The sequence below is a fragment of the Lampetra fluviatilis genome, chromosome 6 (genome assembly GCF_964198595.1).
Source record: "Lampetra fluviatilis chromosome 6, kcLamFluv1.1, whole genome shotgun sequence".
Classification (NCBI taxonomy): domain Eukaryota; kingdom Metazoa; phylum Chordata; class Hyperoartia; order Petromyzontiformes; family Petromyzontidae; genus Lampetra; species Lampetra fluviatilis.
Window position 1 is genome coordinate 12,692,639 of NC_136280.1, and position 24,363 is coordinate 12,717,001.

Below are 24,363 nucleotides of genomic sequence, written 5' to 3' on the forward strand. Positions count from 1 at the left end.
TTATTTTAATATATCCGAACTGAATTTTTTAATCTAAGTTTTCTATCTACTTGAGTTTAGCGAAAAAAGAAAGAAAATAGTACTTGCTTAACAGTGCCGTGGTGAGGCCTAGTCCCGTGCAGAGCCCCCGGCCTTGCCTAGATTGCCCAGCCGGCCGGGGTGACCCGCTCTGCAGTAGTATCTACGGCCTATAGTAGTAGCATCTACCGACTCTATAGTAGTAACTGCACACATTGGGGTGGGTGGGGGGTAGAACAGGACATCACCTTGAAGAATTAACCTCGGTGTTGTGTGTATTTTTATAGATATTTGTAACACGAATGAGAATTCCCCACCCCCCTCCACAGATCGCGCGTGTGCGTTGCTCGGAGCAAACCCCGGTCAGCTTTGTCACGCTTAGGCGCTTGCAGAACGGCGTAAGTAAATAAATAATCATAAATAGCACTAAATAGTTAATTTAACTACTTTAAAGTTGACGGACGGGAAAATTGAATAGTGGTGGCTCACCACGGGGCTTATGGCGTGGTACCTGGCTATTTTTTTAAATAAACGTTAACACCACGGTTTGCGAGCCAAATCCTTCGCAAGTTTCATCCACACACAGACATACGGACAGACAGACAGACGGACGAAAAATGACATTTATAGGTAAGATGATGAATGATCTTTGTCTTTGGTGTGTGTATGTGTGTGTGCATGCTCTTGTGCCAGGAGAGGGATGGAAGCAGGCGTCTGGAAGGATCTGGGGGGGGGTTCTGCCGAAAGTTACGATGCCGAACGCGCGAAGGTGAAGGCCACGCTGGCATGGCTCTTCGCAAAGGCCTACGGAGCAGGTGAGTGGTGACTCGTGACCCGGGCTTGGACGGTGATCTATCCGCAAGCCCATTCTTTCGGTTGCTGATTTTTTTTTTAAACTTACATGTGACCCACACGGCATTTTTAAGAAGCCTTTGATGTACTGTGCAAAAAGCATTCCTGTGAAACTTTTTTGGTGATTTGCTTCATTTGTGGTGTGTTTTTAATAAAATAATTTTAATACCAACTACATCCTCATTACTCCGATGAAATCTGCCAGCCAGCCGAGCCTCAATGCAGAGATGATGATTCCATAAAACTTATTGGAGACAATTCAGTACGACTCTGTCGCCTAACGCTGGGAGGCACTCCGTATATAAAAAAAGAGATTTAGCGCATGTCAGTATTCTGACACTTGTTAAGTTTAATCTTAGAGTTTGGCAAAGCCTAAGTTAAAAACAAAACTCAAGTTCTTGGTCAAACTTATATACTAGTTTATTTTTGGTCGACATTAGTGATTAGGCTGAAACATTCACACATGAAAAGCTGAACTTTATTTAATCACTGATGCCTGGATTTAAACCCAATCACTTTGGCAGTGATTAAAATATTACAATTATTTTTCAAAACATGTACTTTAAACCAAAGGTTGGGGGTGCATCTTGTAAGCTAGTAGGTATATGTGTTTGTCTTTGTGACAAGACCTTCCTTTCTGGAGAGTCTTATAATCCAAGGAATATGCTTAATGCTCTGGCTCAGTGTTGCGAAATGGACACTTTGCCCATGAGTCATTTGAATGGTAAATGTTGGGTTGCTTTGCACGTGTGGGAGGACACTGAAAGTATGCAAGAAATAAACAAAACAGTCGCGCAGGTATCTGCTTTTGCTGCAATATTTCACATACAGTTGTGATTTGTGAAGTTGTGGTCTGGCTCACGTAACAGCAGTGTCTGATAATTTAAATGCCTGCTCTCTGACGAATGTCACTCGCTCAGATAGGCATCTCCAGTGAAGTGAAAAATGCTTGTGTTGTTAGCGAGAGGGCCAGGCTTTTGCGGAGTGTTTGCCTGAAGAGAGAAGCGCGTGACATTTCACTGCAATGGTAAAAACGCCTCTGGGGTTATTTGCATGAAGCAACTTAAGTACATTTTCTTAGCTCCAATTTATGTAACTGCCAAAAGGTCTGAAGTAGTAAAGGACATTTGATCATATGTCTGCAATCTATGAACTAAACTATTTACTGTTTTTATTTTATTTTACAAGGTAAGGCACATGCTATATAGCTCTTTTCAGAAGCAACCTGACTACAAATGATAGCTCAAAAAAGTTGCTCATCAATTGGAAATTAAAAGCAGCCAATTACTCTAAATGTGGAGGGGAAAACCGGAGGACCCGGAGAAAAAAACCACGCAAACAACATGCAAACTCTTCTTGGTTCTTTCGGTAAAGTCACGTAGAAGGGAAATAATAAAATAATAAAAATATTACATAATAAAATACAATTGTATTTTGTTGTATTTTATTATGTTTTATTTTTATTATATTAACATAATAAAATACAATTGTATTTTATTGTATTTTATTATGTAAAATTTTTATTATTTTATTATTTCCATTCTACGTGACTTTACTGAAAGAACCAAGAAGATTAATCCCTGCAGTCACGAAAGCTTTAAATCGAAACATGCAAACTCCAAATATACGAGCTTCAGGGTCGGGATTGAACCGAAGTCCTGCATATCAGGCGAAGTATTTAACATCTGGCCATCTGACGCCTGCAGTGGCGAGATTGTCATCTTAAGATTACATGGTTGCCTTGAAACTTAAGATTTGCCAATTGACAACGTAATATTTGTTTTTCAATCCATTACAATCCAGCAAACTAGGTGTAAAAACATACTGAAGTTGGGCAAAAGGAGTACACAGCAGTTAATCGTCATGTAATGTTTTATATAGAGCTTGCTGCTGAACCTTTTTAATTGAAAAAAATGTATGCTAAATTAAATGCATTAAGTAAAGGAAACCTTTTCTATTTAGTGTTTTGGTCAGTTGTCTGCCGCTTAGAATTATAGAAATTCCACTCGGCGATTAAATCGTGCGCACGTGGGCTGTAAAATTCCACACGTCCCTATCTCAGAAGCCAAATTGGGTATTTAATGTGCCTCTTTAAAGCGGGGATCCTCAGTAAATTCAGCTTGCATAAAACTCAGATTTTAAATGAAAAGGATATTTTCGGTGCCAATTTTCCAGCTGGGTAATATTTTTTCAATCCCTTTTTTGGTCTGAGTTGCTCATTAAAGACCATGTGCTTCCTCAACATTGGTTAGTGCACATTGTTTAATTTCATGTTGTCGTGATTAATAGTTGATGCTCGTGCTGAACTTTCCTCTTGTGGTTGAATTCCTCCTGCCTGTTTGAATAACCCTGAGAATTTGAAATGCATGTTAAGTCGGAGCTATACGCCTTACGAAGACATGAAGGTCTGTTATTGAATCTCTAGATAATAGCACAAATGTGTGTTTTATCTTAGAGAAAAATCTTCTTACAATAATTCCAAAAGTGTAGTAATATATTTGAAAATAATGTTGAAAGTATAAATTTGGGAGTATATATAATTTACACAAAATAAATTGTTAATAAATTATTCTTTGCAAATTTTCATCCTGGCATGTTTAATTAATAATTTATATTATTGCAGCAAATGCAATAAAGCACGTTAATGATTTAACACCCATAGTTGACAACAACTTCATTGTGAAGTCGTGATTTATTATTTTTTAAGGAAATTGCCACAGTAATTGTTTTTACTTTAGACTTTACTTGTTTCCCAGGGGCATGTTGGTATCCTCGTAATTTCTGTTCGAGTCTCGCTGACACATCGACTACTGCATTAGACATTTCCCATGTTTAACTTGACTGGATCCGTTCTGGCAGACTCAACTGAACGTGTGCCTAGTACAAGTCACTGAGCGTGACGAAATATTTCTTTGCCTTGGTGCCTGTGGTAATGCAGTGTGGTGTGAATTTTTAAAGGGGGAAGAAAAGAAATATGTATTTGCTGATGGAGGCACAGAATGTGCAGGATGATGAGCAGAAAGCGAGCCATGGCTGAATTTAATTTTGCCCAGCTGCCATGTACGTTTCTCTAAATACCCCAAAGCGAATGAATTTTAAGCCGTCACATGTCACCAGGCTTTACTGCTGTGCTGCTTTTAACAAATGCCCTTGGTTGGTGGGGTGTGCCATCTTAGTGTTACTGTCTTATGTTAATACCGTCTGTGTAATGTTGTAACCCGTAAAGCTTTTGATCATTGCATTCAGGGTTATTTGAATTATCTCGTCGTGTGGAAAGTGACTTCAACAAAGAATTTCGCTTTGATGCCCCAACCTGAGGCATACTTGCCTCTTGTTTGAAAATGTTATTTATTTAAATTATTTAACACCTAATGATATCACATTTGCACCTTCAGTGTCATGTTATGAGCTGAAGATACATCCTTCCAGAACCTCTGTAGTCAGTGCGGCATCACATCGGTGAACGACCCTTGAAATATCACGCCACAAATCCGCTCTCGAGTCAGTTTGTTCGGCCTTTCTCAACAGACACTGCACATGCATAGCATGTAAAGAGTTACAATTTCATATCAGGCCATCACATGTGTTTGCTGTCAGCTACCTTATATACAATTGCATATCTAACACATTTCATGGAATGAAGCTTTTCGTGAAGCCATTGGTGACTGAATGCTATGCAGTAAAATTCTATTTGGGTTTACAAATCAATTAAATACATCTACTTCTCAGCCTAGAACCAATGGGCTGCAACCATGAACTTGCTATTTCAGAGGATTTGGTTAAAGTACAGGATTGCAAGCAAGGCACACGTGGTAATAATGTGTTCCTGTATAATATGTTAATATATTCCATTTTATTTTACAGCCCTTTGTCAATCCGTGCCAGATGACGGTCTCTGTCCGCCATAGAGGTTCTTTGACCATACTTCTAGTGACGTGGGGTTAGCGCAGTGTGCTGTAAATCTGGCCACCCCCCCTGAACGACAAAACATGGCGAAGGCCTTCTCCCAACAGTAGACTCAGAGGCCTGTAGATGTATTATTCACACAAAAAAATCATTTTTATTTTGACAGCTTACTGTGCCAGTCCCAAAACATATTTATGCTCATGGCAACGTGTGTTACACACATTGCGTTGTTTGCACACACAAAAGGCGTTAAGCATTTCCATCGCAAACATTGTAACATTACCGCAGTGTTATCGTTTCACCGGTTTACCATCTACAACAGGTGTGTACACCAGATGCGTCGTGGCATCGTCATCACCTGTCCATGGGCGTTGTATTGCATTTACCAAGGTTCTGCAACCATCAGTTTAACACGTAGGCTTTCGCGACCAATATTGTTCATAATCAACGATTTTTGGGTTTAGATCGCGTTATTTATAAATGTGTCGTAACCCTCCACCACCCGACACGGCCAATCAGTAAAAAAAGTGTCACGTTGACAAAAGACAAATAGTTCACTGCTTTAGCCCACCGGTGTGTTGAAGCGTGAAACCACAACATTTACAATTTGAGTACGACGTTTCGCTGGTAATTGCATCCAGCATCATCGGGCAATTCGCCAGAATGGTGAGGCTCTGCTGTGTCTCCCGTTCTTATATAGAGCAGCAGCAGGGTGACGTCATCATTAACTCATTAACTCATCAGGTGCAAAGATTTGAGGGGGGGGGTTATTGTAATTATATACTTGATTAGTAATAAGGCTATTGTTACGATGCGAGTTGTAGATTAGTAATCATTTGGAATGTGTTCTATTGTGATTATGCTACATTAATAATCAGTTAGTGCTTGTTTCCCTTATAAGGAATTGTAATGCATCTTATTTAATAATACGCTTCCAGGCCGCACTAAGCCTGTAGCTGTCTGAGCGATTAAAGTTATTTCTGTTTCTCTCAATCTCAATGGATTCTCTAATTAGTCTTTGCCAGTAGTAACTAGTTTTACACAACACTTCAACGTTGTCAAAATCAATTGAGTGTCCCTGTTGACAAGCATGTTCTGCCACTGCCGACAGTTGTGTTTGCGATAGTTTAATATTTCTCTGGTGTTCTTTTAGTCTTACACTAACGTTACGCCCTGTCTGTCCAATATAGCATCTGCCACATACACAATTAATCCGATATACACCTTCTGTTGATAATTTAGGTAATTCGTCTTTAGTGCACGTTACTAATTGTTGAATTTTGTGTACTGTACCAAATCTTACTGTAATGTTTTGCTTTTGCAAAACACGGGCTAATTTGTCAGTTACTCCTGAGATAAATGGTATTTTTATTGTTTTAATAATCTGATCGCTTTCAGCAGTGTTGCTTTGCGATCGTGATTTGGCATTTAGTGCTCTGTTAATTTGAGCATTATTGTAGCCATTCTGTCTTAGTGCTTCTTTAACATGTTTAATCTCTCTCACTAGACTTTCATCATCTGACACTGTTTTAGCCCGATGTATGAGCGTCTTGATTAGAGAGGATTTCTGAGCTGGGTGATGATGCGATTTCGCATTCAGATAGGCATCAGTGTGCGTTTGCTTTCTGTAAACGCTGTGTGTTATTTTACCATTTAGGCCATGCCCAAGTAAAATATCCATGGATATTTTACTTGGGCATGGCCTAAATGGTAAAATAACACACAGCGTTTACAGAAAGCAAACGCACACTGATGCCTATCTGAATGCGAAATCGCATCATCACCCAGCTCAGAAATCCTCTCTAATCAAGACGCTCATACATCGGGCTAAAACAGTGTCAGATGATGAAAGTCTAGTGAGAGAGATTAAACATGTTAAAGAAGCACTAAGACAGAATGGCTACAATAATGCTCAAATTAACAGAGCACTAAATGCCAAATCACGATCGCAAAGCAACACTGCTGAAAGCGATCAGATTATTAAAACAATAAAAATACCATTTATCTCAGGAGTAACTGACAAATTAGCCCGTGTTTTGCAAAAGCAAAACATTACAGTAAGATTTGGTACAGTACACAAAATTCAACAATTAGTAACGTGCACTAAAGACGAATTACCTAAATTATCAACAGAAGGTGTATATCGGATTAATTGTGTATGTGGCAGATGCTATATTGGACAGACAGGGCGTAACGTTAGTGTAAGACTAAAAGAACACCAGAGAAATATTAAACTATCGCAAACACAACTGTCGGCAGTGGCAGAACATGCTTGTCAACAGGGACACTCAATTGATTTTGACAACGTTGAAGTGTTGTGTAAAACTAGTTACTACTGGCAAAGACTAATTAGAGAATCCATTGAGATTGAGAGAAACAGAAATAACTTTAATCGCTCAGACAGCTACAGGCTTAGTGCGGCCTGGAAGCGTATTATTAAATAAGATGCATTACAATTCCTTATAAGGGAAACAAGCACTAACTGATTATTAATGTAGCATAATCACAATAGAACACATTCCAAATGATTACTAATCTACAACTCGCATCGTAACAATAGCCTTATTACTAATCAAGTATATAATTACAATAACCCCCCCCCTCAAATCTTTGCACCTGATGAGTTAATGAGTTAATGATGACGTCACCCTGCTGCTGCTCTATATAAGAACGGGAGACACAGCAGAGCCTCACCATTCTGGCGAATTGCCCGATGATGCTGGATGCAATTACCAGCGAAACGTCGTACTCAAATTGTAAATGTTGTGGTTTCACGCTTCAACACACCGGTGGGCTAAAGCAGTGAACTATTTGTCTTTTGTCAACGTGACACTTTTTTTTTACTGATTGGCCGTGTCGGGTGGTGGAGGGTTACGACACATTTATAAATAACGCGATCTAAACCCAAAAATCGTTGATTCTGCAACCATGTCTACACCCCCCAGATCTCATCTCGGCGGACCTGAAAGACCCCTACGGGGACGATGGGAGGCTGAAGACCTCCGTTGAACGTCTTTTGACCTCGGGGGACGTGTACAGCCGAGTGTGTTCACGTGTGGTGAGTGGCGAGTGCATGCTGCAATTGCTGAGCTTAGCAGGGGGTGTTAACTGTCACGTAGAGACTGGGTGTGCGTGCATGCGTGTGTATGTATGTGTCTTGAGTGCACACGTGAGTGTTCTTCGTGTTGATTGCTTTCTGGCCTCGGGGGACAAGTACAGTCGTGTGAGCATTTCGCTTGAACGTGTTCGCCTGTTTAAAAAAAAAAGTATCACCCATTGATAGCAGTGCCGTTTAAGTCATTATTTTCAATTTAGTGGCATTTCATTTTTTTTCTTCATATTAATAGGTCAAGGTTTGTCCTTGCGTCAGACCTTGTCGTTTTGTAGATGCCCTAGTTTTCAAGAGCGAGCCAGACTGTGACTGCATTCGAGCTGTGACGGTGGCTGGAATGCATGGCAACGGGTTAAAGAATTATAGATCTCCCTGCTGTCGGCGATGGTGGTGTACTTGATCAGTCAGCAGTCAGAACCTGCAGCAGACAATGGGTCTACGGGCTGCATTACATTGTTGTTCTAATTTCCATATGTTTAATTGGATAGGCCTCAGGCCAAATTTGCGTGTTGATGAGGCAGCTGAAAACAGGTCACCAGGGCGCTTTGTCTCACTGTTTCCAATGGAGACATTGGCAGATTTTTGCCAAGTTCTGCCAACAAAGGCACATTGGCCTCCATGTGAATCGGAGTCCCCAGCAATCAAAATGATTTCAAACATTTGCCTTAATCATCGAGCCACATGTGGTCCACAGTAAAGGGCAGTGTGCCAAAATTCACTGTTATACTGCACTGCTATGCTTCTCTGTCTATTCTCCTCACCTTCACCAACCCGCACTAACGGGTGTGGTGAATTATGATCACGTAAAACATGCACGGCGTGGGGAGGCACTCATCCAGCAGTGGATTGACAAAAGGGCTCTTTGTGTACATGTATATCACCACATAATGGAATGGCATCTTCTGGGTTACTTTCTTATTCAGACCTGAGGGAACATGTGAATTATAACGGCATCATTAACCATAGAGATTTTATTGTGCAGGTTATTATAAAAAAAATACCTTCGATCAACAAAAAAAACCCGATGTTGTTGCTTTGTAATGTAATTCCCCCTCCTCCTGTGGGAACATTCATGTTCATGCAGTAAAAGCAGGCTTTTAAAACATTCACTTAATGAAAGTGTGACCTCTAATGCTTAATCTCTTAATCCTAACCCATGTGAGGGCATGTGGATGGACCTGCCTGCATGTGCATTGGACTGTGTGTGTATTTGTGCGAATACCATAAGTGTCGTGATTAGTGCGCTGTGATACTAAACTGGCATCCTGAGTTCGATTGTCCACCACGAATAATGTCAGTGGTGAATTTATGAACTGGTTTTGGGCATCCCCTTGGTTGACTCAGCCTTAAATTAGTACTTGGTGTGGTGTGTAAACATTGGCACAGAGGAAACAAAGGTGCCGAGGCATGATCTTGGCTACACGATATCCCGATGCGCCATTCCACCCTTCCAAAATGCTCACTAACAGCACTTAACAGTCCGTATGGCTACATGGGAGGTCATTGACTTGTGTGTTGTCTGTGTTTGTGTGTGAACACAGATGTTAGGGTACAATACATCCCCAGGCCACTGGCCTGTCATTCAGGCCTTGTCCAGGCGAGGCTTGTACGTGACCGAGGAGGGCGACTACCCGGTGACAGCGTCTGATCTCCTCCAGATGCCACTGCGCATGGTGAGTCAATTACGCGTCCATCATCATCACCATCACCGCCTCATATTTATACCGCGCCTACATACAATACACCTCAGTTCCCTGCAGCAGTCTAGCCAAGGAGGACCTCTGGTGGCAGTTGTCCCTGTGCAGCACAGGGTCAACACAGCACCGGCTTGCAAGTGGGTATTAGGTTGCCACTATGTATGTGTATATATGTGTATGTTGAACTTCTTTCGCACCATACGTAGCCACCCGTACTAATCGGAGGTGCGTACATCACCTCCACTCGGAGTGATATTGCTATGTGGCATTCAAAATTCGCAAAATTTGGACCGTGATGCCGGCACACGTGTCCTACTCGAATTATGTCACGGGATCTTTAACATCCACTATAAAGCAAATGCCACCTGTCATATGGATAATATATACACAGTACTATTCAGTGCGATTGCTGGGCTTGAACCGTGCACCTCTACAACAAGCGGCAAACACACCACCGTTCAGCTTTGTTACTGCCACAAGTGCCATCTCCACCAGTCACTGGTACAATCACCGGCCACAGCGCGATGGGTTGTGAAATGTGAAGGGTGTTACGTGTGCCCTTTGGCATGATACAGACTCTTACCGGCAGAACCAGATTTCGACACACACAAGAGTGCACACACACCCACACACCCACTCCCATGCACGCCTTATAATACGCATGCGCATAAAACAAAAACAAAACTCTGCAGCCGTTTAGTTAAAGTGCTATTAGCGAGCATCCATTAAGGCAGGCTGAGCACGTAATGCACTAGTGGTGTGGCCAACGAGCTGTAGACCCAGCTACCTTTGCCTCGTTTAGGTGTGTTACATGTAGGGGAGACTCAGTACAGATGGAAAGTATGTGCTGTTGATGTTGCGCAATGCCAGCAATATAACTTGTGTCACCCAGATTGTGGAGTAGTGCACCAACCCATATGTATGTATGCACGCACTTACAAGTTGTTATGGATGTCTGTGAACAAATCACCTTGAATCGCAGGGTTGAGCCTGGGTAGTCCTTGGTTGGGGACGATCACCATTCGTAAAGCAGGCGTTGTAGGCCTCTGCAGGTTATGTTGCGGGCAGCAGAGGGCAGTGCAGAAAAAAACAATGTTGTGCTGTACTTCTCTGCTCCCATTTCTATGCCCCTCACCTTCACTGACTACCATGGTGAAGTATAGTGTAATAACCGCCAGGACGTACGGGGCGTGGCAAGGCCCTCATCCAGCATTGTATTGATGAAAGGGCTGAACTTGTACATGGATATGTTTAAGCATACAGCTTCAAATACAGACTCGGGGACCAAATGCACCAAAACAAACTCATGCACATTAACATTGTCTTGCATATATATGCACACATCCTCTGACTACATGCACATTTCCCCCGGTTTTGTGTATTAATGACACAAGGTTTCCCCTTGCAAAATGTAAGCTAATGCGGAAAAGTATATTATTGTAAATGGAGTTTTGTGCAACATCACAGCAAAAGCCTCCTAATGATTCAACATCACACAGTAAGGCAGCAGTCACGCCCAGAACAATAAACATGAAACACTTTTAATCGCATTAGAGTTTCAAAGTTCGAGATGCTGGATAATTAAAGTATGATCATACTATTGAGTACTTAAAATAATGCTTTGATTGTAAATACTAGCATGTCTTTAGGAACATTACGATTATATTGTGTCTAAAGAAAACGTATCTAAATGTCATCATTCATTATATCTTTCCCACAACAATGTCCGCATGCACGCCTTTCACAGGCATTTAGTTAAATTTGTGCAATCACCTTGCCCGTTTCCGCAATACAGATTCCACATGTAGTGTTGAACTATCACTAGTAAGTGATGCTTAGTGAGCAGCTATTAAGACCAATGGACAAATCTTTTGGCAGTTGCCGTGACGGGTACTGCAAAATCCCACCATGTCCATCCAGTGCTCGCTGAGCTGCATTGGTTTCTGGTTGCGGAACGTAATACATTATGAAGTCGCACTCATTACACGCAAAGTGCTTGCCATAAATGAACCACAATACCTTTCTGATCTCATCAAGGATCATAAACCATCAGGCAAACTCCGGTTATCCTCGCAGCGGCTTTTGGCTACCAATCGAACGAAGACGGTCAATGCATCACGCGCACAGTCAGATGCACTTCTGCGGTCGTCTGGAACACTCTTCCTCCGATATTAGAAAGCCACTGGAGCTATGCACTTTTAAATCATCCATATTGAAAACTCATTTCTTGAGAACCGCTTTTTGTGTTTAGTTTGTTGTCCTTCCCCCTGCACCTCCAATTAGCAAGGTTGGCTACGTACGATGCCAAAGAAGTTCAACATATATTCATACAAGCAATGTGACACACGAAAGAGTGACGTGACCAGTACCACACTTCCCAGCTATTGTTATCTTTGCAGTGCTAATGTGGAGAATACCAAACACATATATATCCATGTACAGCCTGTTTGCCAATCCCTTGCAGGATGAAGTCCTCCTCATGCCGTGTGGGTCACGTGGTGTAATTGACAACACTTTAATTTGCTAAGTGGTTAGCGCACTGTGCAATGAACCTTAGCGATAAGTGATATATGAACTTTTCCTAGGCACAATTTTCCAACCTGCATTGCACGCACAGGAAGCATGGCGGAGCAAACTACGACGATCATCATTGTGTGACAGGTTATGATTTTAGGCTGATTTAACCTCAAGAGGGGGCACTTCTGGAACACGGAGCTATTGCCAGTGGTTTTGTTTGTGGACAGGAAACTAACTCCGTTTTATTAAATGGGAGCACGGGGCTTAAACCTCTGTCACAACTTTCAGTACTTCAGACATGCGTGCTTGCAAACGCACACGCACACACACGGCACTTACACTGATTACAGTCGGTTTAATCCGTACTCGCAGGAGGACATGCACCACACCCAGGACAGTCATCTGCACATTGCGTCACCGTGTAGTCCACCCCTTTCCACGCACGCATAATTCCACACACCAGCAGCGGAAAAAATCCGATGGCGCTTTTAATGTAATGAAGAATTCAGCCTCACTTCCCCTACAGAACATGATGCGTTCCACAGTTAATTGTTAGCGCGGAACAAGGCCTCATTAGTGCTGCTACTGAACGCGGGTTGATTTATAGCACGGCGTACAGGGGAAGTTGGGGGGGAGGCATTGATTTTAGAGTTTTCCATTTGACGTGGGGACGTTAATATTGGAACGATTCTTTTGGGTGATCCCAAAGAGTGTTTTGTACGTGCTTCACAAATACATCTTTGTTGATCAACATTCTGTTTTGCATATCCATTAAACCGGTGTTTAACGATTCATCATCATGTTCTTTCACGATGATAGTTATCTCTGCCAGCCCCCGGGCTTCTTCGAGGAGGACTCTGCGTCACCTTTAATGTCCGCTGAGATGTCGAGTGAGCATGAGCGCTGGAGAGACATGAAGCCAACATAGCTGTCAAAACCACACCCATTGTGTCCCGTGTCACATCACCACAGCCTTAGGCTTACTCCAGAAGCGCAGACCATACGTTCGACACAGCTAAATGGGGAGTCTTTGTGTTACAAATTGTCTGCTTGCGAGCGCCTGCGATTGGGTGAGTTCTAGTTGTTTCTGGATAATGAATCGTCTAATTGGCACAGCTCAAAAAATGGCACGCTTGCACAAGCGGGTTAATCGTCGCTCACAGGTAGATGGATGGCTGAGCTTTGGTGTCTCTTACACTGTGCTGTGTGCGGTGTTTTCTGAAGAATAGGCACTCAACAATTGTGGCACTTGAATTGCAGTTTATAGTGTGTGCACTGTCACATGGCAGGACTTTGCACATCGATGATGATGGTGACGATGGCTGTGACTTTGCGAATGGTGATTTCTCACTGATAATGTTGATGTCTAAAGGGTTTTTGGATTGTACCGTGTGTTGTTTAGCTTGATGCTCAGTTCCTGCAAACACCCAGCGTGTGGTGTGAAGTGTTTGAAATGATGCTAAACACAAATAATGCACGGTTCAACCTGAAAACACATCGCAGGGCTCGACAGCACAACCACAAAAACCGACGTAGATGATGTTCGGAACTAATTATATTAACTTACGCTACTGATGAATTATGTTTTTTTGATGAGCGTCCATAAAAGTGATAATAGTGACAAGAATTTATTACAGATTGATCATGTTTTGTGGCAATATTACTATCATTATCTTTTAGCTCTTGTTTCCATGTTATAACTCATAACTGTCTAATTTTATGGGAAATTGCAAACTTTACACATAATGGCGATGAAGATGATGTTGATTCTGTGACCGAGGATGAAATCACGATTAAGCGTCTGTCCCCGATTCGTGATTAACTGCCTCCAGTTACCCATCGCCGGCACGCGTCTGCCACGTTGTTGTGTGGCTGTGTGCACTGCCATCCAACGCCTGAACTGGGTTCTATTCCCTTCTGCTGCCACCAGAGTTCCCACCTCGCGCTGGCCGACTCCATCATGCAGGCTTACTGCACCCAGCAGCTGGGTGGCGACAGAGTCGCCGCGAGCCTGCAGCGCGTCGGCGTCACGGCGGGGTCACGCTCACCCGCAGCAGCCTACGGCAACGCGGAGATGTCCATCCTGCAGTGGGTCAATGAGGTGAGGCACAAACGCACACGAAGACAAAGATGCCCCACAGCTTCGGCAGACTTGTGCTGCAATTGCTGTGGGCGAGCACCTAATGAAGGCCGGTGTGGCACAGGCGGAAAGTGGGTGGGCTGCAGTGCACCCGGTCGCCTTTGTCTCCATAGTGATGATGTTTATCCAGAATTGAAGCTTTTTCGTGACTGCAGAAATGATACTCATTGTTTTTTTTCGGTGAAGTCACGTATGTAGAAATAAAATAAAATGTAAATACATTAAATTAAAATACATCACGACGTTTCCAACGCAACACAAGCGCTCATCATCAGGTGGAAATGGGGTAAAACGCATAGCGAGGGAACACACAGGGGGACACCGCGTGCATAGTACATAGAGAACGGCAAACTGCATGGAGGCAAATGCAGCAAGAAGATGGGAGACGAGAACTCAACAAACCTTAGAAACATAATGCGATGCAAACCAGTCGGCCAACAACACAGTTAGACACTCACCTGGTTGACCACGTATTTCAAAAGACTGCTAAATTTTGTTATTTTGTATGATGTTTATACACCCTCCCAGCTATTCATTTGAGGCGAGGGGAGACCCAGGGCCAGTACAAATAAACGTCACTGGTGCTGGCCGTGAGCAGGAATAAAATTCTGGTCACCGGGGTTTGCAGCACAACGCGCTAACCACTACACTACCGCTCCCCGCACACATGCAAGTACACGCGTTTACTGACAGGCACAAAGGACGCTTTTGTACATATGCACGCATTTATACGTGCATACATGGGAATGCATTCAGATGCACACACTAGCACACATGTACATGCGCATACACACAGATGTATGCAAACGTATATACAATCACATGCCTGCAGGAATACATAAAAATGTGCACATACACGCTCACACACACACACGAGTGCATGCAAATATACACTCCCACACTCATTCACATGTGTGTGCACACGCTCAGATCCATGCGCATGGACGCTCACCCATATCCATATGCACGCAAAACTAACAGCGCACGCAGATTACTAAAACATTCACACGTCCATAGACATACACATACATTCGCATACACACACAAAGACATGAATACATTCGTAACATATGTACACGCACACAGATTCACGTACACATGCACTGGCACACTAAATTCACACCTACGCAATCATACAATGGTGCACTGCGTGGGACAAAGAGCACTTGTCTGTTATCCCCGGCAGGAGCATTCATGCTTAGCCATGAATGCTCCTGCATCAAAGACAATACATTTTAAAATAATAAGTAAACAAGGGATTCAGAAATGAACTCCAAGCCCTCGTCGATTTGACGGGCAGCTCGTAGTAGTAGTAACCATGCAACAGCCTCAATTCACCACTTTTGCCAGGCTAGGTGCAGTTTATGATAATTTGCACCTTTGAGTTAATATCCCACCTCCATTGCCAAATCTAATACCAAAATACGACAGACACGCACGCACAACTGAACAAAAGTCGCATGCTTGCACGACAGATTTAATATTCTCCGTGGACCCTAAGCTGCTCGCAACTTTGAGGGATAGGCAGTGCTATGGAGGTTTATTTTTTTATTTGACCTCAAAATTGTGTAATGGAATGTACTCTAGGGAAGTGAGGAGGCAATTCTTTTGTCACGGGAGGAGAGGTCATTGCTGTTGGCTGCCTGCAAGTGCTGCACAGTTTCAATTGGCACTTGGTGATATCTGTTGGAGCACATAGACAAGAGTGATACGGAGATAAATGTACTCGAAATTATATCGCGAGTTGTTCCGACTAGACATGTGAAGCAAATGGCTGCGCGGGATGGAAGTCATTTTTATCATGCTATTAATCCCTTATCATTCGGAGCTCTTTTATGGTTTTATTAATGAAACGCTTGCAAAGGAACGAGAGATGAATGGGAAATGCTTAGCAATTTAGAGTGGGGCATTTTGCAGAGACGCGGGGGTTATAGGTGCATTGCCTGGCCGGTAGAATGATACATTTATGCACCCGTGTATTCGCACTCTTGTGTGTGTGGTGGTGTGTGATAAAACATTTTCGGTCGTTGATTCATTGAAAATTTTGAGTTGCACGCAGAAAAATAACAGCAATATACCTCAGAATTTTTTTTTTTTAAACAATCTGCATATATTTATAACATATACGTGATTAATACCATCATGATAAATGTGTGTGGATGATTGGTGTGAGCGGTATCACAGTGGTTCACCCACTGCGCTACAAACCTATCAACCTGAGTTCGAACCCCCACGACAACCCCGAACCCCCATTTGCCTCTCCCTTATATTCACCCAGCGAGGCCAAGCCCCGCTCTTGGCCACGCCCCTTTTCTGGAAGTCTCTCGCGTGTTCCAGGAGCTTCCAGTTCGATCCCCTCTTTGACCCTTGGCCCAGTTACGCCCCCCTTGTGGTCGCTTGCATGTGTCGTTCTATACCGCACCCATACCCGTGGTTAGCCCCCATGGCCACCAGATGGCGTACTGTCATGACACATGCATGCATGCTGGTGTATTTGTCTTTTTGTATGTATGGAGAGCAGGGGTGCAATGGTTAGTGCGCTGCACTACACAATCGACATTTACCATAATCAGTCATGGGCCTCCCCTAGATCGACTCAGCCTCAAATGAGTACCTGGTACAATGTTTAAACATCGCCACTGAGGAGACAAAGGCGGCCGGGCATGGTGCGGGCCACCCATCCTGCCGTGTGCCATGCCAGCCTTTATAGTTGCTCGCTAACAGTACATGCCCGCACAGTCTGTTCAGGCTATAAGGGGGGTCTTTGTATGTATAGGTTGACTCGGCCTCAAATGAGTACCTGGTGAGATATGTAAACATTGCCAGGAGGGAGACAAAGAAGGTCAGGCATCGTGCTGGCTACCCACCCCCTCATGTGGCGTGCCTGCCTTCATAGGTGCTCGTGAACAGCACTTGCCCCAACAGTCTGTGAATGTCTATATGGGGATCTTTTGTCTTTGTATGGGGAGCAGAGGTGGTAGTGGTTTGCATTCATATTGCTACTAACTTGGTGATCTGTCTTAATTTTTTACTATGGATGACATCAGTGGTAGATTGTGATCTGTCCTCAGTCTCCCCTTAACTGAGTAGCTCTTATGCTATATTAACATCAGCAATGGAAAGTCAGACAGCCAAATCTAGCCCTGGCCACACCACTGTGTTGTGCCCACTTTAGTAGGTGCACATTAACAGCCCAGTAACAGCCTATCCTCTTAAGTCTAAACAGGGCACGCTTATCTTTGTGTGCGTTTGTATGTATTAATGTGGGCGATAATGTAGTGGTTAGCATGCTGCGCTACAAACCTGTTGGCCCGAGTTCGATTACCGCTCATGGCCAACACCAGTGATGTGTAATTATCAGCACTGAGCAGACAAAGGTGGCCGGGCTTGGTGTTGGCCGCCTACCCTCTCGTGTGTCGTGCTGGCCTTTGAAGACGCTGCTCACCAACAGCACTTGTCCCAACAGTCTGTTATAGGGGAGATCTTTGTGGGTTTTTTTTTTATCAGGGAGGTTGGTGAATTGGTTTTCATTCTATACAAAGCTAGAAATCGTGATCTGTTTGATTTTCAACCACGGATAACATCTTTGGAAAGCGGTGGGTATCGACCTGTCCTAGGTCTTCCATAAAATATCTCCTTGGGGTGTATAAACATCAGCACTTGAAAGATAAAGACAGCCGGTTATGGTGCTGGCCGCTCAACCTCAGTGTACCATTCCAGCTTTATACGTTTCCCATTACAGCACTTCCCCCTTTAGTCTATTAGTTCAAACGGGATCTACATCTTGGCGCGCGAGTGTGTTTGCGTGTATATTTCTGCATGCGTTGAGGAGAGAGTTTCATACACTTTCTGTCCCAGTACTGACACTGAGGTTCAACTCCACACATAGCAACACCTGATGACATGATGGCAGCCAAGCACCATCTCCACCACGGCTTTGTCATGACATCATGGCTTTTCGTTAATTGCACATGCACAACAGAAGAATGAGGGACTTTGACGTGCATAGTGGTTGCACAGTGGTTAGCTGACTACACTGAGTTCGATTCCTGGCTGTGGCTAACGTCATTGCCGAATAATATCTGAACCAGTCCTGGGCCTTCCTTTGGTCAACTCAGCCTCTAAATACCTGGTGTAGTAACATTGGCATTGGTGAGATAATTGCACCCAGGCATGGTGTTGAACAGGCGTCCCCAACTCCCAGGCCGCGGACCGGTACCAGTCCGTGGCCTGTTCGAGAACCAGGCCGCACAGCAGGAGGTGAGCGGTGGGCGAGCGAGCGAAGCTTCATCGTCTGTATTGACAGATGAAGCTTCATCTGTATTTACAGCCGCTCCCCATCGCTCGCATTACCGTCTGAGCTCCGCCTCCTGTCAGATCAGCGGCGGTATTAGATTCTCATAGGAGCGCGAACCCTACTGTGTAAACTGCGCATGCCATGGGTCTGGGTTGCGCGCTGCTTATGAGAAGTCAGAATTCGACACTTATTTTAGTCCGCGCGTGGCCCGCCCATTATTTTATTCACCACTTCCGTCCGCGCCTCTTTCCCGCACTGCGCACTTATCTCAGTCACAGTTTTGGTAAGCCCACAAGCTGCTAACCCCTAGCCACAATGAGTAAAAAACAAACGTCGCTGGAGAGCTTCTTTGAAAAGGGTTAAAGACCCAATGATGAACACCCCCCCCCCGGTCCGTGAAAAAATTGTCTTCCACGAAACCGGTCCCTGGTGCCATGTTGACCATATCACCCCCTCATGCACTCTGATGGCCTTAATAGGTACTCGCTAACAGCATTTGTCCCCACAGTCTGTAAGACGCTGTGTTATATGTGTGTGACATTGTTTCAGGTTAACGCCAGGTTGTGGGACGTACAGCAGAAGGACGGCAAGCAAGCAGACCTCGCATCGCACAAGCGCATGCAGGTAACGTGTCTGCACACCTCCGATTAGCACGGTTGGCTACGTATGGTGCGTAAGAAGTTCAGCAAGCATATATACATTACGCAGCAACATTTCACAGCACCATTGATGTATGAGCAGTTTAGTGAGATTTTCATATGAAAGTCACTAACTCTCCATTGTGTTTTCGGGTTTTAACGCGTGTTGTTCGACATGATGTGCGACGATTTTCTCTGCGTGCTGGGAGCTTTTTCAGGACTTGAACTGAAGGTGCTCCCAGCAATGGGAGCGGAGTGTCGTACATTGTGCCGAGAAACACGCAGTACAACCCGAAAACACATTGTGGACGACTACGCAACACAGCCGTCAAAATCCATGCAATAACGTGACCAACAAAATGTTAAGTCGATGCATTAGGTATATACACGTGTAATGTGGAAATGGTGCAGCTCTTTAATTAAAGCACTGCTGCCAGGATCACTGGAAGGGCTGCAGAGACGACAGTGGATACAATTGTTAATAAACAAACTTAATTAACATGAGGAGATTCACGAGTCTCATAAGCTAACTAAGCACGGCAGCAGAATCAATATCGCATTACGCTGCTGAATAAGAAAACAAGTGTGGCTTGGTAGTATAATTCCTAGCTTTATTTGCAGTCTTATAGGGCGAATCCCTCTGTTTTACTTCTGGATAAATGGACCACAGAATGCGGCTGATACAACACAGACCATGTCTCCTTTACATTTTTAGACGGCTTGCTTTAAAGGTCTTGTCTGACCAAAAGTTACGTGGAATAAAATCTGCTTCCAAAATAAAACTGCCCGAAGAGCATTAGTTATTCCGGTAATGATTCATGATGTCCCTTGCAATCGCTTGAGAGAGCTGCACACATGATTGTATGAGAAATTACTTTGGAGAATATTCTAACATGTAAACGGTTCACACTCCTTTGTAGCATGTCTTCCTTTGGCCAGAGAATATCAATTAGAAAAAAAAATTACGTAGAAAACAAGTTTTTCAATTTTTACGATTTAAAGCTTTCGTGACTGCAGGGATTCATCTTCAATGCGCACACTTTTATTTGTACTCTAAAGTAGAAGATAAATTATTTTCACCTCAGAAATTAATCGAATTTGATGTGTTGAATAAAAGTGGTTGGCTTGCATAAAGAAATTAAACATTTCGAAAGGAAGCCACCCATTATTATTCAAAAGAGTATTTAACTGCTATTTAATTTTACCAGGTAAGGCCCACTAGAGATGTATAGCTGTTTTTCAGAAGCAACCTGGCCACAAATGAGAAGCCAATGAAGTGACTTATGTGGAAAGTTTTCACAACAAAATACTCGAAGCACACGTTTCTAAATGTGGAGGGAAAAACCAGTGGTCCCAGAGAAAAATCGACCTGACCACGGGGAGAACATGCAAACTTTAAATATACAGGCATCAGGGTCAGCATCGAACCCACAACCTCCTGTATACAAGGCGAGGTAGTTAACATCTTGCCAGCGTGAAATGTTAATTGTTAAGAACAGCATCACTATAACCCTTGAGCTACACCCATTTCAAACCTTTTAAAACAGTCTGCCTCCTCAGCAGACCATGCTTTTTCCCACCTGATGATGGATGCTTGTGTTGCGCCCGAAACGTCGTGATCTATTTAATTTTATACCTACATGACTTTACCAAAAGGACCAATGAGTATGGACTCCTGCAGTAACGAAAGCTTCAAATCAAGATATAACCCTCAATGCCTATGAACAAATCATCCGGACTTGGAACGTGCCTAATTTGGTCGGACCTTGTTATTAAAATTTTGTAAAAAAAAACACGCTTAGGCCCACGATCGACAGGACCTGGACCGGTTTTTAAATGGAATCTTGAATTGTCACGTGAGACGAGTCTGTAGAAAATTCCAGCTCGTTCGGCTTTATAGATCCGAAGATATTAATCGTCAAAGATTTGAAAGAATATAAACAGATAACAAGGCGAGTTCAATAAACGTGTGTAAATAGAGACGTCATCATCAGCATTATTGTGATTGTCATCATCACCAGCATTGGTATGATCGTCACCAGCAGCAGCATTAGTAGAGTAATATTATTTTGTTCTCCACAATTGACACCGCCTGCTCTTTAGCCATGCTGGCCTTAATAGGTGCTCACTAACAGCTCTTACCCTGTGGCCTATGCAGGTGAAACGGGGCATTTGTGTCTCTTGTGCGTTTTAAAAACACATCTACCGTACTCTTGTGAGCTCTTGAGATTCTGCATGAAAATAGCACGGCAGAGAGAGTTGTGTTGCAGTGCTATTTCCATCGTGTTTCTCCGCTGCGTCTCAAAGTGTTTTCTCCTATTGAGGTTCTGTCTGGGCACAGCTATTTTAAGGCAATGCTCTGCATTCACAAAATGCAGTACGTGTGTATGCGCACGCATAAGTAGTAAATCTGTGTGGCTATGTGCTTGCGTCTGTGTACAGCGTGGCCCCCCACCAACCCTAAGGAGCTTGCATGATGCCACCGACTGCCGCGCCCTCTTGTCTTGCATCCACTTCTACTGCCCTCGTGCACTGCCGCTAGAAGGTAAGGAGCACAATAAACACAAATTACATTCGAGAACGTTCACACTTTGCTGGGCAGTGTGTCCTCTTCAACTCGTTCTCTTGCACTCAGGCACACAAGGCAGACCCACACCAATGTTCACTCATAATCAACCCATTTGATCTGGCTATGGATCCTGCTGTGGTCTCTGGCTGCTTGGAGGTAGTGGTGTGCAGAGTGTGGGCAGGCTCCGTCTCAGGTCCCCCTGACGTTGTTTTTCAGCACGTGTTTGCTCGTGAGTGTCGGGAGTGGTAGTTTAGTGGATAGCGCACTGTGCCGAGTTAAATTTGCAGGGACGGATAAAATGAGTGGCACATCATAACGGAATCTGTTAACTGCCTCTCCTAGGTTGATTCGGTGCTTCATTGTGATTTTTGCACGCAGTGTTTTAAGAAGGTTTTTTTTTTGGGGAATATTTGCTGGTTTATTCCAGGATGTTTTTGTTGCGCGTCGCCGCTTTGGGATGTTCTTTGTTCATATTTTGTTTGTTGCGGTTGCACCCGACTTAAGAGCCGCATGGCTCACAGGGCTATACCTAATCAATGAAACTTGAAAAACTTCTGGCCATAGCACCTCTTCATGAATTGTACCGGCCTTCATCGGTGATCACTAAAAGCACTTCACCAAAGAGTCTGTCTGCTATTTGGGGTCATTGTCTTTTGTTAGCAAGTGAAGGAAAGGATGCCATTGAGGAGATATGGTGTGTGCGTGTACGTGTGTGCAAGTACACATGCATGCATGCATACACACGTATTTGTAGAAAGGTGGATAAATGTTCAAGTACACTCCTGAATCCGGAGGTTTGAGTCATACCTATGCACACTAATGGTATCCAGTCCCATGTCTGGATCTTTTACATTAACTTAGACTAATATGAATACTCGGTGTGATGTATCAACATTGGTATTGGCGAGATGTAACCATGTTTGTTTCGTACCATCCCCACCCAAACCCGATTGTGCTATGTTGGGCTGAATGTGCTTCCCAACGGCGCTTGTTACAGCAGCCTAACGGATGATAACTGAGTTATTTTGTCATCCATGACTGGAATGTACAGAAGTGAGGCTGAGGGAGGGCCTCAGCGTTCAGGACAAGTTGCACAATGCCAGACTGCTTGTTGACTTTGTGCGCGCTCACCTGGGAGACTGTCTACACCTGAATGAGAGAGACCTTCTCTACCTGCCACCTCCACTCAAGGTATGTTGTCATGTACTACAACAACAACAGCAGCCTCCATTCACCATCAAACGGCAGGGGCAGCACCATCAGCGTTTGTGCCAGGCAAAGTGCACTTTGAGACCACGTGAAGTGTAGGCAGTCAGGTTACGGGACAGACCAAGGCCTTGTGGGTTAACTGACTGAATGACTGGCAGATGTGCTCCCTACTATGCCAACTTTCTTTGTTATAGCTTCTATAACGTCGTCACACGTCGGAAAACATACGTAGATAAACAACAAAGACAGAAAGTCCCTTTTAGTCGTATAGACTGCTGGGGAAAGTAATATTAGCGAGGCACTACTCAGGCGAGTGAAGCGAGCGGTGAAATCCCTATCGCCTATCTTTTGCAAGGAAGACATAAGCAACCACTTATTTAGGCATTTAATGTGGGCATTGACACTGATCTACAATGCTGCAACAGGTTCAATCACATCTACTTTGCATCATATGGTGTTGTTGTCATATTACTTACTCGACTTACACTTGTTTACACCTCCGATTAACATGGTTAGTTACGTACGGTGTGAAAGAAGTTCTACATACATCTGTGCACAACATCACTGAGTTTCAAGACTTTTACTAGCAAGGGTCATACTAAGTTTTTACAAGATCCTCCCAATGAGCAACAACGATTGCTGTGCATTTCTCAATGAAGTAATTTGCGAGTTGTTATAATTTTTAAATCGCCAAATGTATGACCATGATGCCGGCACACAATCGCCTACTCTTAGAAATGCGTCTTTGACATCCACTGTGAAGCAGACGGCGCATATTGTACAATGCATAGACCTCGGTATTAACGAGAGTGCCCGCTGGGCCCGAACCGCAAATCTCTGCAAAAAGTGGCAAACTCACAACCGCTCGGCCCATGCCAACTCCCCAAAAACACATAAGCCGTGAGAATCAATTGTTAACTGGCTCATTACCGAGCTCACTTATCGCCTTACCGCAGCAGTCTGGCACGCAGGGGGCACTTTTACAAATTAAATCGGTGATGATGGTGGTTGGCAAGTGTCATCTGCTCTCCCACACCTGCCTCATTGTCCCTCCCAGGTGAACCTGCTGGTTTTCGTGGTGGAGCTGTTGTGGTGGCTGGATGAGTGCCGGCCAGACTGTGTACAGCCGCTCATCTCGGAGACACAGGGTGTGTGTGTGCGCTGGTATTTGCACACACTAAAACCACGGCAAAGATCGCCCGTGTAGCCTTAACAGACTGTTGGTGCAATTGCTGTTAGCGAGCAGCACCTTTGAAGGCCTGTATGGCACATGATGGGTGGATGGCCAGCACCACGCCCAGCCACCTTTGTCTCCCCAGTGGCGACTTTTACACACGCGCCAAGTACTCATTTGAGACAGAGTCAACCTCGGGTAGAGGCCCAAGACCAGTTGAGATATAATTGTCAC

The 24,363-nt window shown here is 43.9% G+C and overlaps 1 protein-coding gene across 1 annotated transcript in view; it reads left to right on the forward strand.

Annotated features, from left to right (window-relative positions):
• The window catches only part of LOC144933154 (calmodulin-regulated spectrin-associated protein 1-B-like), a 61,687-nt gene that overhangs the window by 16,895 nt on the left and 20,429 nt on the right, over nt 1–24,363 (forward strand). Inside the window, exons 2-9 of the mRNA XM_078857753.1 lie at nt 712–833; nt 7,722–7,834; nt 9,430–9,561; nt 14,033–14,203; nt 19,089–19,163; nt 21,620–21,722; nt 22,798–22,937; nt 24,013–24,103. Coding sequence (XP_078713879.1) covers nt 719–833; nt 7,722–7,834; nt 9,430–9,561; nt 14,033–14,203; nt 19,089–19,163; nt 21,620–21,722; nt 22,798–22,937; nt 24,013–24,103 — 940 coding nt within the window. The 5' untranslated portion in view covers nt 712–718. The remainder of the gene's footprint in view (nt 1–711; nt 834–7,721; nt 7,835–9,429; nt 9,562–14,032; nt 14,204–19,088; nt 19,164–21,619; nt 21,723–22,797; nt 22,938–24,012; nt 24,104–24,363) is intronic.